Source organism: Urocampus carinirostris, chromosome 2 (genome assembly GCF_059441175.1).
Source record: "Urocampus carinirostris isolate Australia breed hairy pipefish chromosome 2, RoL_Ucar_1.0, whole genome shotgun sequence".
Classification (NCBI taxonomy): domain Eukaryota; kingdom Metazoa; phylum Chordata; class Actinopteri; order Syngnathiformes; family Syngnathidae; genus Urocampus; species Urocampus carinirostris.
The window spans coordinates 22289743-22305755 of record NC_142350.1 but is presented as its reverse complement, the minus strand read 5'-3'; the positions used below and the strand labels follow the sequence as shown (position 1 = coordinate 22305755).

At 39.7% G+C, this 16013-nt stretch overlaps 2 protein-coding genes across 3 annotated transcripts; both read left to right on the top strand.

The window, feature by feature from the left end:
* Positions 1-634: 634 nt before the first annotated feature.
* Positions 635-7555, top strand: mrpl9 (mitochondrial ribosomal protein L9). Its single transcript, XM_088329405.1, has 7 exons — positions 635-881; positions 1838-1997; positions 3001-3125; positions 3198-3251; positions 5255-5356; positions 6292-6375; positions 7292-7555. Exons 1-7 carry the CDS (start codon positions 801-803, stop codon positions 7496-7498), a joined length of 813 nt encoding a protein of 270 aa, XP_088185531.1. The 5' UTR covers positions 635-800; the 3' UTR covers positions 7499-7555.
* A 1844-nt stretch (positions 7556-9399) lies between these two features.
* LOC148371361 (transmembrane protein 272-like) lies at positions 9400-15098 on the top strand. Of its 2 annotated transcripts, none has more exons than XM_088329411.1 (4): positions 9400-9435; positions 12015-12065; positions 12134-12325; positions 14257-15098. In XM_088329411.1, the coding sequence occupies exons 2-4, from the start codon at positions 12029-12031 to the stop codon at positions 14520-14522; spliced, it is 495 nt and encodes a 164-aa protein (XP_088185537.1). In that variant the 5' UTR covers positions 9400-9435; positions 12015-12028; the 3' UTR covers positions 14523-15098. The 2 variants fall into 2 exon arrangements, with proteins under 2 accessions (XP_088185537.1, XP_088185535.1); XM_088329409.1 differs by lacking the exon at positions 9400-9435 and adding an exon at positions 10314-10406.
* Positions 15099-16013: the final 915 nt, after the last annotated feature.

Here is a 16013-nt window from a genome sequence, read left to right as displayed (position 1 = left end):
GTTTTTAAGGGTTATTGATCTATCTTCGTTATTCATTATCCATTATCCGTTATTGGTCAGTTCATAATACGCTACAAAGCCTAGGAGCCGGGACACTTACTCTCAGCCAAATGGCCAAGCTAAGGTCCTAGCCCTAAAGCATTGCTGCGATCATTGCGAATGCACCGTTCCCGGAAGTACTGAGATATAATATCTAGAGCCGCAGGTTGCTGACCACTGGTTTAACCACATGTCATTGAACCTAGTTTATTTTTTCAATATTCAGTATATTACTGGTTCCAAATGTTGTATTTTGCACCTGACATAAAATAACAACAATTAAATGCTTGTTATTTATCACATACAATTATTAGTCGTACTTCACTGCAGCATGTCTCTAATAAGAGAACAACCCTTGTTATTGTATTTAGAGTAGGCAATTTCTGGGACTACTTTGTATGACGCTCTGCTATTGATTTTCTGCTTCTTTTAATTTTGAGATTTAAAACGTATGAGCATATGATAACATTATATGGTTACCATAAATTTGAAGTGAACACAAATTTCAAATTTTCATGCAATAAAGCAAAGACAGTTTTTGTTTTGTTTTTTAACTTTTTTTTATTCCGGCAATGTTTAGGACATATTAATTTGGGGTCCTTCATTTTACTGTAAGCGTGCTAGCATTTTAGTGTTTGTAGCATTAAGCGTGCAATGATTTAAATAATCGCTCTCGAATACGAGCACTTAATCCCACTTTGGAGGAATATTGTGACAAACATCACTATTATATATTATCGTTTTGTGTAACTTCCCTCAACATGCTGAGCTCCAGCTGCAGTGCCCTTCATAGGTTGCTTGGCCAAATGACGATCAGGAGCTTCTCTGTCACTCCTGCCCAGGTTTGTGTCTGCGTTTTTTTGTTATAATTTAAACAATACGTAGCATAACAGGTCACGTCCACAATGTTTTTACGGAAATTGCATTAAAACCAGTCATTGTTTTTATATATTTTGAATGGAAAAACCTCAATAGGTTAGTCCATAGGTCCTCAACCTTTTTGAAGCTGATTGACAAGGTTACCAGTTGATTACGTTATTACTATGTTGTTACGAGTAAAGTCATATTTATTTGTTCCGCCCTTGATTACAAAAAGTCTCAAGGCCTGCAAAGACCACCATTACACCATCCCTGTATTCGAAACCTACACGAGCGCAAGGAAAATCTCCAAAACCTCAGCACGAAGAAACTGAAGAAACCTCGAAAATCAAATCAAATGTATTTGAAAAGCCCTTTTCAGGCAAAAAAATTGCCACTCAAAGTGCTTTGCTGTAAAACTCAGGCAAGAATCCGTGCTTCCGAGTTTTGTAAGAGCTGCAAGCTAGCAATACTCTTTTTGGGAAGCTCAGAGAGCAGGACATTTCAATATTGTAAACGAGAATGCAGTATGTAAAAGCATGCAAAAAGGGGCCGCACATGAGGTAGTTCCCCTTCCAGGATGACTTGGCCAAAATGGATGTAGCAAGCTCATCAACATTCAATATAGGTAATAACAGAATGAACGAAAGACCTGAAAAATCAAAATGATGTTTCTTCTAAAACAGTCTTAAAAAGGTAGGAAAACACTGCAGCATTCCTGCTGCTGGCAGCACAGATGCCTAAATGCATTGCAAAAAGTGAATATTATTTCCGAGCCCGATGTACTTATGAAAAGAGCCACACTTGGCTTGCAAGCCATAAGTTCCTGACCCCTGTCTTAGGGGGTTACCTGGTCCTGGTAGGCACCATGTTGGAGAGCCCTGGTCTAGAGGACGTTCTCCGCAAGGTTTGTATTATTACAGTGATTATGTCTCTGCAGGGCACTGTGGTGGTAGAGCGCTGGTGGCAGGTGCCCCTGTCCAAGATCGGCAGGGCCCCAAGGTTGCACCCCCGTCGGCACCGCATCTACAAGGTGGTGGAGGACACAAAACACTCTCCGAAGGAAAAGATGGAGCTCATCCTTACACAGACTGTCCCTCGTGAGTGTCAGCCTAAGATTTTCTCAACTCATTCAATGCCAGACGTTTCTCTCAAATGGGAAGAGCCGATGTCAATTCATTTTTGCCATTTTTACTTATTTCTGGAAAAAAATTAGTTCAGTAAGTAGATGGGCCATGCAGAGCATATCAAAAGAAAGCTTCAACACTCATCATTATTTGTGAAAAAGGTATGTTTCTAGCTTTTAATAGTGTTAAACAGTTGAATTTACAAGAAAACTAAGTCAAATTGCTTTTAGTAAAAGGATGCGTTTCAAAAAGAACTTTCACTCTGGTGCTTTATTTTTGCATTAGTGATACCTCCAATTCCCAAACAGTACTTTCCATAAACCCAAGGGCACTTTACTTATAAAATAACATTTTATTGCAGGAACACTGAACTTATTCATGAACGATTCATGAACTTTGCAAAAACAATTCAGTGCCATAGGTTCTAGAATGATTTTTGGTCACCATGGCGATCACATCCCTCTCTACCTCAACAATGACAAAGAGACGTAATCATCTTTTTAATCAAGAAAAAAGCTTGAAGTGTTAACTGTCTGTACTTATCCATATATTTGCTGCTTCACTACGACGACACTCGCCATACAGGTCTGCCTACACACTTTCATTGCTAGACACAGGAAGCAAGACTAGAAGTGGGGGCTACCTCGATGAGTGGACAAAGATCTGATCGAAGCCACCCCTGCCAACTAATGCTGATTTATCATACTGAAATCATTTCCAGAGGCTTGATACTTACTGATGAGCAGAGTTAAACCCTTTGGCATTGTCAACATTGTCATTGATATCAACGTTGTGAAACGTTGCAACAATATATATATTTTTTCTAATTAAAATGGGTTTTTAAAAAAACCCGATATGGCTCCCGGGGACAATGCTTTTGAAAACATATTTTTACGTTACGGCATTGAATGAGTCCGGAAAAAACATCAACAAATACATATATCTACGTACTAGTCATTGATACATATTTTTGCAGAACTGGGCGGCCGAGGAGAAACGGTGTTTGTCAAAAAGTCAGTGGGACGAAACAAGCTACTGGCACAAGGGCTCGCCGTGTATCCGTCCCCAGAGAACAAGCAGATCTTTGCGGAGGAGTTAAGGGTGCGTTATAGGGTAGGGTCCTACCTTAATATGTGATTATTGAACACTGTGCTCTCATTTCATTACGTGCAGCTTTGGCGCGAGGGGTCGATTGAAGAAAGGATCCAAACCCGAACTGGACAACTGGTGTGTGACAGCATTTTTGATTACCCATTTACTTCAATTTTTTTATTTAAGTACAAGTTCATCAATAGAGATATTTTACTCATTTCCAAGATCCACATAATATGTTTTAGGGCTGCAAAAATTAATTTGTTTAATTAATCAATATTGCTATATAATGTAATGGGAACGTGTAATCTCAAAACACTGCCTTTTTTTCCTCTCAAGGATTTATAGTTTGTGTGCTTGTGGGTTTTTCCCCTTTGTTAATTGAGTGATTAAGTGTTTGGCCAACCAGAACTGTCCTAGTCCAGGTTTTTACAGCAAGTCTAAGGCAAGTTTTAACCCAACTAGCTAAAAAAGGCGAGGCAAAGTTTGTAGTCTTTCTGCAGTAGTATAATAGTAGTATTCCCATTGTAGTATTTTTGTAATATTTCTGTAATATCTATGTAAAATGTAAGTATTTCCGTGGTAGAATTTTGTAGTCTTTTTGTTTTGATGTGTTGGTATGAGTACATTTGTTGGCTTGTAGAGGGATCGGCTTCACCAGGCTGTGCTTGCTCAAGACACACCACATGGAATGGTGCACCTATGACCCTAGTGGTTTAGGGATCCGCCACCCACCCATCTCTGTATTATAGTATTACTGTAGTTGTATTTTTCGAGTTTACTGTTGAAGTATTTCCTTTGGAGTATTTTTGTAGTATTTCTGTAGTTCTATTTTTGAAAGTCATTTCACAACCCTAACAAAGCTCACCAGGAGAGGACACTGTTTTCTTAAAGTCAAAATATGTAACTATAATTAAGTGCTCGCACAGAAAATGCGTTTGTTGTTTCTTTAAATCGAAAGATGCATCGAAATCGCAATACTGATCTGAAAATACCCAATTAGTTTTTTCCAAAATCGTGCAGCCCGAATAACGTTTATGATTATCTAAAATAGCAAAAAGAAAGAATTTATTGGATGCCCTATATGACACACTATGCTAAAAGAAATGATAAAATAATTAAAACAAAGCTATAATATTAAAATATGTGGGCAACAGTAAAGTACATAAACAGGCTGGGATAAGTTGTTCTTTTGCAAGGACAAAACAACAAAATATAATCTGATTTCAGACACAGTAAAAAAAACTAAATAAGTGACGTGGAAAGGCATAATTGGCAAAAAGTGATTTTCCCAACAATTAGTTCATTTTATCAAAAAGTCATGAAATCGTCTTGTAAACATTGCATAAAAGAAAAAAGTGAAAAAGAAAAAAAAAGACAAATGTAACGTATTAATGTTTGTTAATGTATAATTTTTTATTTTAAACATATGGAATTCCAAATCGGGCAGCACGGCGGCGCAGTGGTTAGCGCGTGTGCGGCACAGTTCTGAGGTCATGAGATCGAACCTCCTGTGTGGAGTTTGCATGTTCTCCTTGTGCATGCGTGGGTTTCTTTTGGGCACTCCGGTTTCCTCCCACATTCCAAAAACATGCATGTCAGGTTAATTGGCCAGTCCAAATTGTCCCTAGGTGTGAATGAGCAAGTGAGTTGTCTGTCTCTGTGTGCCCTGCGACTGGCTGGCAACCAGTTCAGTGTGTCCCCTGCCCACTGCCCAAAGATAGCGAGGATGGGCTCCAGCACCCCCGCGACCCTACTGAGGATAAGCGGTGCTGATAATGAATGGATGGAAGGATGGAATTCTCCTTTTTTAACATTTAAAATTAGAAGACATTTGTTTTAATGTCCTCACTTTTCTCCATGTTTTTGGCCATACCCAAAAAAATTGAAATAAAAAAATACAACTAAATGATGTGAAAATGCATCTTTAGCACTGAGTTGTTTTTTTATTTATATATATATATATATAAATATATATATATATTCAAATTAGGACAACTTAATAAACCACATTTATTTCATATAAATTTCCTCCATATTTTGGGCGATACAGATGCGGAAAGACAAAATAAAATTAGGAAAAAAATGACTCAATGTCGTGAAGTATTAACTGATGATTGTGATGACGCATTTGGCAGACAGTCGAGTACCTGAAACGCTGCACGCTGAAAATAAACAAAATGCCCTCTGAGGACTTTAAGCTGACCAGTGAGGTTGTGAGGAGGCAGTTTCTTAAGAAGGTATGTAACAACAAATGTGTTAAAGGGACAGTATGTATACTGATCACTAGGTGTGATTTAATTCTTCAGTGCAACCAAAATCAACTGCTAAAAATCTTTGTGACCAAAAAGCCAAATGTTTCTCCTCAGTTTTTTGATCAGTGAAAAAAAAGGGAAAGGAAAAAGGAAAAGATGGAAGAAAAGGATGAAATCATTTAGAAATAGGGGAAAGGGAAAGAAATGGGGGGGTGTCTGAATAAAGGAAAGAAGTAAAGGATAAAAGAAAGAAAAAATAAAGAAAAAACAACAGTAAAAAGGTGAAAAAGACTAAAGAAAAGAGAGAAATAAATACATAAATGAAAAGGAAAGATAAAAATAGTCGAGAGATAAATTTGATTAAAAAAAATTGAAAAAGGTATTTAAACAAAAGACAGAAAAAAATGAAAGAATGAAAAAAGAATACAGAAAAGAACGCAGAAAATGGAAAAGAAAGGAAAAGAAAAATGAAATAAGAGAAAAAGAGTAGAAAAAAAGTGAAGAAAGAAAGAAAAAGAGCAGGAAAGAATGAATAAATAAAGAATTTAATAAATGAAAAAGAAAATAGATTAATAAAAATGAAAAAGAACAAAAATGGAAAACAGGAGAAAAAAGTTAAAAAATAAGAAAGAAAAAATGTTTTTTGAGGCACCAGTGGAAGCAAGATGGCTGACAGATCCAGTTCCCCCTGGGTGAGCCTCATCTTTTGTCAAATAAATACAGTAATTAAATTAAAATATTTAAATAATGTCATTTTATATTATAGTTCATGTATACTTTTAGTTATCAGTTGAATCCTTATTGTTGTTTCTAATGATTTAGGTTTTTTTAACCACTAGGAGGCACTAAGTATTCCATACACACTGTACCTTTAAGGTGGAAGACCCGATTAACCTGTTTCTAAATCAACTTGATTTTAGTTTGTCATGGTGGTGCCAGCTCATGCCTTAAAGCTTCCATTTGAGCCAATTACAGAGGAGGGAGACTACTGGTGCGAAGTCACGGTAAGAGAAATATTACCGTATTCTCTGCACTACAAGGCCACCGCTCCCCAAAGTAGCCTTTTGTCATATATTTTTCATATACAGTACCTTGTAAAAGTATTGGCTCGCCAAGGACTTTTGGATGTATTACCAAATTTCTGGCTTCAAATGTATAGATCTTAAAAGTATTTTCTAAGAATCAACGACATGTGGGACACAATAGTGAAAGGAAACATTTGATGTTACGCGAACAAATAAATAAATAAATTATAATAGGCGTCAACAGAATAAGTTCAATTTTGAACTATGGTCTCACCTGACCAGAGCATCTTGTTCCACATATCTTTTGTGTCTTCCCTGTGGCTTCTTACAAATGCCAAACAGACCTTGTTATGGTATTCTTTCAGAATGGGCTTTTTTTCTTGCCACTCTTCTATAAAGGGCATAGCTATGCAGGGTGCGACAATTGTCTTATGCACATATTGCCCCACGTAAGTTGTGTTTGTCCGCAGGTCATCCAATGTAATTGTAGGACTCCTTGGTTGCTTCTCTGATTAGTTTTTTCCTTGTTTTGGGCTAAAGGTTTGAAGAGAACGCCAGGTCTTGGTAAGTTTGCAGTGGCTTTATCCTCTCTTCATTTTGATATTCTTGCTCGCACAGTGCTCCGGGAGCTGTGTAAAAGTTGCGAAATATTCTTGTATCCCATTCTTGCTTTCAACTTCTCCTAGCCCTGCCTCGTGTGTTCTTTGATCTTCACACTTACTTTTTGCATCACAATTGTATCCACTAGTATTTGGCAGTATCTAAGGCACATTTTCAAATTTCTGGCCAATTAAAGGGTTTAAGGTGCGCCTTATAGTACAGAGAATACAGTTAAGTCATATTTTGGGGGTGGAAAATGAAAACAAAAACACAAATTTTTTTTTTTTTTTTGCAGGTGAACGGAATAGACACGGTCCGCGTGCCCATGTCCTTAGTCCCCTATGAAGACCCTTCAGCGAGTCATCAGCGCCTCTTAAAGGCAAAGAGGAAGGAGCAGGCTGCAGGGAAAGACATTTTGCAAATTGTGGATGAGCATGCTGCCACGGGGACCAGTCAAGTCAATGCAACAGCACCAACAAGTGACAATGACAAAAGAGACTAAGCATTGGTTGTGCTAAGAACATTTTCTGCGTGTCTTATTAAAGTAACGGTCACTTAAGCAACCTTGTATTTGATGTTGCGGGTTACTATAACTGTCAAGAGACAAAAACAAATCAGAATGGAATTTAAAAGGTACATTGTGTAATATTCGACCACTAGATGGTGCTGTAGTGTCCAAAGCAAACGAAAACCAGTGTCAAATGAGCACAACATAGCAGCAAGATGCCAGACTAACATGGCGGCGAATAGTTATGGAATCCACTCTGTAAAAACAAATACACATTTCTTGACCTATGAATATTCATAAGGACTACCATTGGTCTGATAGTTCATGTATTTTTGCCTATTGTTCAAATTGATGAAGTTTTTTTTTGTACCACTAGAGGCACTCAATATGACCCACTGTCCCTTTAACTTTTGACTCCTGCTTTTTCGAATCCAAACGTCAAAAAAAATCTTTACTCGAGACTAGTCACTTAGTCCACAGCTTCTTTATTTCAAAGCGAGATGAAAACTTAAGCCGAGCACATGTTGGTTGTTGTGTTTTTAATATTTTGTTTAGCGCGTAAAAAATAATCTGCGATAAAATTTCACTTTTGAATGTCAAAAGTTTGGCATGCATCTAAATGCCAAATGGTCTACTTCACTAGTTGGCCTAGCATTGCACATATTTATGAATACTTCAAATTTTGGAACAAAATAGTTTTCCCTCACTGTTTTAGGATCTAGTATCAGTATCGTCACTGAAACATCGCTGCACGTCATTGCCGGGGTCTGGCTCATCTCCGAAGAGCAGTATGAGGTTTCACACCAAAAAAACAACAGCGACCAGATGATGAAGGTGCTGTATCTAAGTCGGAACAGGAGGCTTCTCCTGCTACTGGTATCCATGGAGACTAGTGCTCTCTGTTTTATACGAGGGAGCAAACCCCAACCCAAAACAGTTTGGAGAGGGATGGGCGCCGCCAGTCAGTACTTGCCCAAGACACACCACAGGGAGTGGTGCCCCTACGATCCGGGTAGTTAAGGGATCTGTGAACTAAATGTTTTAGCAGGGTTCTTACGGGCGCTTGAAATCCTTGGAAACGTTTGAATTGTGATGTCATCTTTTCAAGGGTTGGAAAAGTGCTTGAATTTTGAGTGAAGTGGTTGCAACAGTTCCTACAGGTGCTTGAAATCTCTGAAAATCCTATACTTGTAATGTTGTGCTCTTAAGCATTGAAAAGTGCTTGAACTTTGGGTGAATTACTTGAAATTGTTGCATTGTTTCTCAACTAGTTTGCTAAAAAATGACACACACTGCTCTCTGGTGGCTTTGCGTTGCCGTTGACGTTTGATCTTCCCTTGTGAGTCACTGCAGCTGGTATTGGTTTGTATAGCATTGTCCTATAAGGTCACGTCAGGTCATGTTTTTTTGTTATGCCCTTAATCACAAAGAGTCTCAAAGGGCTGCACAGACTATTGCAAACCACAGACTATTATTACACCATCCCCTGATCTAGAACCGAAATGAGGGCAAGGAAAAACTCAAAACCTCAACATGAGGAAAATGAAGAAACCTTGAGAAGGGATTGCACATGAGGTAATCCCTCTTCCAGGATGACTAGGCTGCAATGGATGTTGCAATAACAAATAATATACAGACATTGTCAACATAAAATATAGGTTATTCATATGGTATAGAATAGAAGTGTGTTTTAGGCCTAGATTAAAACAGTTCCACTGAGGTTGCAGGTCGAATCTCAGGGGGAAGTGTTGCAAACCGCCCACTATACTAATTTGTATCAACTACAGAAATAAATGATCAATTTTAGTACACACTTCATTGATATTTTGAATTTCTTTTAGTATGTGTCTATTTTACAGACGTTTTATACGATATAATCATAAATGCGAGTATATACTGTGTCATTTTGGTTTCCTGGTCATTTTTTTAAGGTGAATATAGTCCAATTTCTTGGTTTTAAACTGCACAATCTTTGGATAAATATGAGAAGTGGACATTTATTCTTTGGGCCGCAGCTCGTCATTAGGGTGGTACTGTGGGTCCGCTTTAGTCTTTTTTAACTTCTTTTTAAAGTAAAAACAACATGTAACGGATACAATTATCTACCATTCATCTTACTATTTTCTTTATCTATTTTTTGCGATTGTTTTGTATAAAAATATTTTGTTACTCCTGAGGCAAAAATTGAACTTACATTAAATAATGAAGCGTCATCGCCCCCTACGGGTCGCGCCCAAGAGGACAAGTGCATGCTATCCCTGTACCTAAACAGGGCACTGTGAAATGTGTATTTGTGCAAGGAATACGTCTCGATTATGGACATTTACTTTGGGCCATGTAAAAAATGAAGCTAGCCTTTCCCAGTGGAAATTATAATGGAAAGAGCTGAAAATGTAACCTGCATATTACTGTCATTTCCCCCCACTGCCTAAATCGGTCAAAACAGATATATTCACAATTTACTCAAGTTCTAAAAATGCTCACGCAAGATTAAAAATCACATATGTAAATTTCAGATGTATTTGTTTTTTGCAAAATGCAGAATTCCCTCAATTCAAACAGCTTTGAAAGTTCTTAAAGTGCTTGAATTTGACCATGACGAAAGTGTATAAACTTTTGGAAGCAAGAAAGATTTCTGATAGTGGAATATACAATAGCTTCTTGTTTGTTGACCCTTTGGATGCACGAAGATGCGATCAAAAGGATTTCCTTTTTTGGTGGCACAGTCGCAATGACTTTGCACAACACGTTTCACATCCTGAGTTGCGTCAAAGCCCAACCGATGCTTCAGTAGCGCTGGCAGGATTCAAAGCGGTATGTGCTTCTTTTAATGTGATGTTTTAATTAGCATTTGCACAGATGGAGCACATGCCTCACAGTGATGTCAAGATTTCCTCCATCGGTAGGTACTTCTCTCTCATAGATTTATTTCAGTGTTTCCGAACCTTTTGTAAGACGAGGCACATTTTTTTTCTCTGAGGTATAAAAACTTGAGGTACATTGTCCGTCCAAAATGTTTCAAAATGAATTACCAGAACCAGTTTCATGTTTATTTTTTGTACTAAACTGTTAAATATCGTACCTAAATTGACAGTATCAAGTTTTTCTTATTATTTGTGACCAGCAAAGTTCGGGACGCAATTTATTTTGGTCAATGAGTTGTTGTAATTGAAGATATTACTATATTTAAAACCAGGGGTGCCCAACATGCAGCCGGTAGGCTGAATCAAGCCCACCAAATCCGGCTTGGGAGACGACGCGGATAGTAGCACAAGAGAAGAGTTTTACTTTTAAATATGTCCACTTGATATCACCATAGCAAGGCTCTACTTACAGAGTCACTTTAGCTGTATTTATTTCTTTTTATCCTTTATTGTTTTCTCTTTCACTCTCACTCTTTTTCTGTCTTTTTTCAACTATATTTTGTTTTCTCTCCCTTTCGTTCTCTGTCTCTATCCATTCTTTCTCTTTCTCTTTTTGTCCCTCTCCTTTTTTTCTGTCTTGCGGTGTCCCTCTCTTTTCTTTGTCATTCTCTTTATTTTCTCTTGCTTTTTCTTTTGGTCATTTTTTTCTCATCTGTCTCCTCTCATCCTCTTTCTTTCTTCCTTTCTGTCATTTTCTCTGTGTAAATGTTGTGAAATGTTCTTCTACCCCATTCCCCAACTTGATTTCGGACCTGCCAGGTTTGTTCTTCGGTTTTCATAACACTGTCTGTTCTCCAGTGACTCCTTTCACGGATCTCTCAACATCACAGAGTGGGTACATTTGAACCACGACTTAATGACAAACAGCTGCACTCTGTTTGCCATTCTTAGTCATTGTAGGTCGAGATTAGATCAGTCAAAAGTCATCAGGAAACCTCTAGAGTCAATTGGCTGAGCTGAGAGAACAGGGGGCCAATGTTTTGCAACACCTACTTTTCAGTTTTTTTGTGAATGTAAAATGTTGAAATAATTTTGGTCGCACTTCATCAGTGTGTCTCACATGCGTAGAAACATGTTTTCAATATATTAGCTTCAAATTTGAAGCCTGAAATGTGACAATATGACAAAAAGTTCTTTCACTCGGCACTAATAAGTTCTGAGGTCATGAGTTCGAAACTTCCTGTGTGGAGTTTGGATGTTCTCCCTGTTATTGCCTGAGTTTCCTCCCACATCCCAAAAACATGGATGTCAGGTTAATTGGCCGGTCCAAATTGTCCCGAGGTGTAAATGAGCGAGTGAGTTAACTGTCTCTGTGTGCCCTGCAGCTGGCTGGCAACCAGTTCAGGGTGCCCCCTGCCCACTACCCGAAGAAGGCTGGGATGGGCTCCAGAACCCGCGACCCTACTGAGGATAAGCGGTTCAAATAATGGATGGATGGATGCTTGAATGGGAGTGGGATGAAATCAACTGATTACACCGCACCCCTTTTCTTATTTATACAAAACCCAAAGCAAATTAAACATTACAATGAAATACACTGATCTCATTAGCACATGCATTTAGTTTAAGTGTTTTTTCTTTTTCAGTGGTTGTCAACTTTATGTGGTGGATGGTGATGATCGCAGGCATCGGTTTGGGTAACGCCAAGCACCATTCTGAGGCTTGTGGCTTTTGGCTCATTAATACTTTTTTCCTGTGTTTACAGGCGTCACTCACTTAGGTTTGTGTCCGGGGCAGCCCAGAATTCCCGTCTACCTAGTGGTTCTTGGCCTGTCCAGCCTGTTGGCTCTATCTGCAACCTATTGTCGCTGTGTCTGGGAGGACGGCGCCATGCACATCCTTACTTGGACCTGCTTGACTGTGCTGCACCTCTTCACCTTCTGCTGGCTTGTTGCAGGTGAGGAAAATGTTTATATTTTTCTATTTTAATGCATTTTTTTAACCTTTGTGCTATTTGTATCGTTTCTTATTTATTGCATATTTCCACATAGGGAAGAGGAATCCATTTCATCTGTGTTGTTTGTTGCGCCTATCACATATTGGGAAATTAAGTTGAAAAGTTGAAACGTCCCACACAGGGGAACCGGTCACTGGTGGGTTCTGTTGCTGATAAATTTCGAATCAAATGTGTTATTAAAGCACTTTTTAGCCAATGAATTGACACTCAAAGTGCTATATAACAATATTTAGTGTACAATAAAAGCTGTCTTTTTCCCCAGACAACAAGCTTGAACGCCTAATACACAAACACACACGATCATTATGATACAATCAAAACAGAAGTAATAATAATGTAAATAAAATACGGTAAGGCAAAGACTATGTTAGAAAAGGGACCTGAGGGAGGCTCATCCACATTGATAAGGATGGCAGTAGATGGCCTCAGGACAGGATTTTCAGCCACTGAACCAACATGAGGAGAAACTGAAAAAAAATCAAAATTCTATCCATCCATTTTCTTCTGCTTATTTGGGGTCAGATCGCGGGGGCAGCAGCCGCACCAGAGAAGGTCAGACCTCCCTTCCCCCAGCCACTATGTCCGGTTCATTAGACGGGATCCCGAAGCGTACCCATGCCAGCCTGGAGAAGTGTTCTCACCAGCGTGTCCTAGATCGTCCCCTCCTGCCAGTGGGCCATGCCCGCAACACCTCCTGGGGAGGGTTCCTGAGCCACCTCAGCTGGATAAGCGGCTCTACACTGAGTTCCTTCCGGATGACCAAGCTTCTCACCCTATCTCTAAGGGAGAGCCCGGCCACCCTGCAGAAGAAACTAATGTCAGACGCTTGTTCTTTTGGTCAGGAACCGCAGTTTGTGACCCTAGGTAAGGGAAGTAATGTAGATTGACTGCTAAATTGAGCGCTTTGCCTTTCGGCGCAGCTCTGTGAGTGGCTACCTAAAAGTTGTGGAGGGGTTTGTGAGTCGCAAGGATCCTTGGAGCTATGTTGTCTGGACGCTTTAAGCCCCTGATAGGGTCGCCCATGACAAACAGGTCCTAGGTGAGGGACCAGACAAAGCGCAGCTCATAAACCCCTTTATGACGAGGAAAAACATTGGTACACTATTTCCTTTTCCCAGACACAAGTTACCCGGGGCCCCACTTTAGAGCCAGGCCTGAAGGTGGGGTCCGCTGAAGCTAGGTGGCCAGGCTCACCCCAAATGGATAATGTGAAATAGAAAGTAGAAGTTATATGTTAGAAGTAGAAAAAAATCAAACTCAATAAAAATGATGATTTAAAACCCATCCTTGAGCAAAAAAATATCAAGGATCCCCGCAGACCTGACGTCCTCCGGTTCCTTAGGAGAGCACAAAAGTGGCTGAATGCTGCCTTAAAATAGGTTTTGGTCCTTATTCTAAAAACAGTGAACAGACCGCTGCCAAGGGACCTCAGGGACGGCAACAGCTAATATAACAAAGGCAAATCAGACAGATAGAATACCCCAGGACTGCTAAGACATTAGTTAAGAGCAGCTTAAAATTGATCCCAAAACGATGGGGAGCCAATGCAGCAAAATTAAAACTGGCGTAATGTGATACGGAAACCATACCCCCCCTTTCCTTCAAGGTTTCTTCTTTTCCTCGCGCTGAAGTCTTGAGTTTTTTCTTGCCCGCATGTTGCTTTAGGATCAGGAGATGGTGTCATTGTAACCTGTGTAGTCCTTCGAGACATTTTGTGATTAAGGGCCAAACAAATAAATGTGACTTGACGAGGGCCATATGGCTTTGGGACATAGGTAGTAATGTGATCCTCCTCCCGGCCATCCGTAAGCACAGGTGCTGCTGAAATTTGTCGTAGCTGCAAGCTGGCAATGTTCTTTTTGACTTTACAGGGTCCGCTTGGGTCTACGGCGCCTACCCGCCCAGCTTCACGCCAGGAGAAGACCGCTACTGCCATAAAACCACGTACAACTTCGCCTTCGTGGTGACAACCCTGATGTGGGCCACAGGCGCGCTTTCGTTTTGCTGCTGCGTTTGCTTCGCGGCCATGACCTGCTGCAACACGTTCTCGTCTAGACACAGGCTGACGCCCAGCCGGTCCACCTCTTACGGGACTGCTCGTCTTCTCCGGGATGACGATGGAGCCAGTGGGGTTTGATCTCCGGTCTGGCACACCTCCTACAACCAGAAGGCCCTAAACGGGTTTTGAACTGGGCACAGGGTGTGTCCAATCACCGCACACATGTGCCCAAATATCCTGTACCCTTTAAAACGGACATTTTGATCTGCACACACTGGTCTAGTCAATTCAATTTCCTCTGACATTGTCACCTTGGATTTCATTTTTCACCATCAAGTTCACTATTACAGGCAGCACGGCGGTGCAGTGGTTACCGCGTATGCGGCACAGTTCTGAGGTCATGGGATAGAACCTCCTGTGTTGAGTTTGCATGTTCTCCCCGTGCTTGCGTGGGTTTCCTCCAGGCACTCCGGTTTCCTCCCACATTCCAAAAAACATGCATGTCAGGTTAATTGTCCAGTCCAAATTGTCCCTAGGTTTGAATGAGCGGGTGAATCGTCTGTCCCTGTGTGCCCTGACAGTTTTATTGCGTTTTTTGACCATTTGTTTACCATGTTATAGCAGAGGGCTTGTCTTGAGACCAAGAGGTCGCAGGTTCAATTTCCGAATCCTTCAAGTTAAATGTCGAAGTGTCCTTGGGGGAAGACAATAAAACCCAACACGTAAAAAAAGTAAAGGAGCTAGCTAGATGGCTTGCTAAATAGCTAAAAAGGTATGAAGATAGTTAGCTACAAAACTGAAAAGGTAGCCAGAAATCTAGCAAAAGAAAATGCACCCTTTTTTTTTATTTGCTTTATAAAACCTATAAATTGGAATTCAGTTTGTTGTATTTCCTGTAAAATACATGAATAAAGGGATAAATGAATTTGTTTACTTAAAATATATGACTAGATTCACATTCTACTCTTAATTATTTGCTTGAATAAGTATCCATACTTAAAAAAAAAATCTGTCCATGAAGCCCATGAACTGGAATTTATTTGAATTTAGAAAATAATAATTTATCATGTTATTACTGTGTTATTAGCAGGTTAATTATTTGACTAAAAATCCCATTGACCCAGCACTGGTGAGCTGTTTTCAGAACAGGTCAGTTGGGACCTCAACTGTCCTTAGGGGGTACCCTGGTGCCCACAGGCACCACGTTGAAGACATATTCTCTATATCATTTCAGTAAAAAAGTGATTTACTTTAATATGCCATGACACATTTTTGTATAATCTTGACTGGCATGCCTTATGGTCTCTGATCATGAGGCCAAAAGTGACAGATTCGTTAAAGAATGCTGATATGCATATCGCTAGCCGCCTTGAGTATAAACACTTTGAAATATGTTCAGTCTGAAACCGGAACATGTAATCACCACTGCCCATCCAAACTATCGGCTGCCTTTTCGTGGCCGTTTTACAATGCATTTGACTTCGATTTCTAACAAACCAATGCCAGCTGCTGGTCATTACGATAGAAGAAGAAATACAATGGCAAAGCAAAGTCACCAGAGGGCAGTGTCAGCATGATTTTTAAGCAGACTTGTTGAGAAACGTTGCAATAATTTCAAGCATTTGCAAG

Coding starts and splice junctions, on each gene's coding strand:
- LOC148371361 (XM_088329409.1), top strand. CDS start 10,364: ATGGAGCACATGCCTCACAGTGATGTCAAGATTTCCTCCATCG. Junction 12,066..12,133: donor GATCGCAGGCATCGGTTTGG/GTAACGCCAAGC, acceptor CTGTGTTTACAG/GCGTCACTCACTTAGGTTTG. Junction 12,326..14,256: donor CTTCTGCTGGCTTGTTGCAG/GTGAGGAAAATG, acceptor TTGACTTTACAG/GGTCCGCTTGGGTCTACGGC.
- mrpl9 (XM_088329405.1), top strand. CDS start 801: ATGCTGAGCTCCAGCTGCAGTGCCCTTCATAGGTTGCTTGGCCAAATG. Junction 1,998..3,000: donor CCTTACACAGACTGTCCCTC/GTGAGTGTCAGC, acceptor ATATTTTTGCAG/AACTGGGCGGCCGAGGAGAA. Junction 6,376..7,291: donor ACTACTGGTGCGAAGTCACG/GTAAGAGAAATA, acceptor TTTTTTTTGCAG/GTGAACGGAATAGACACGGT.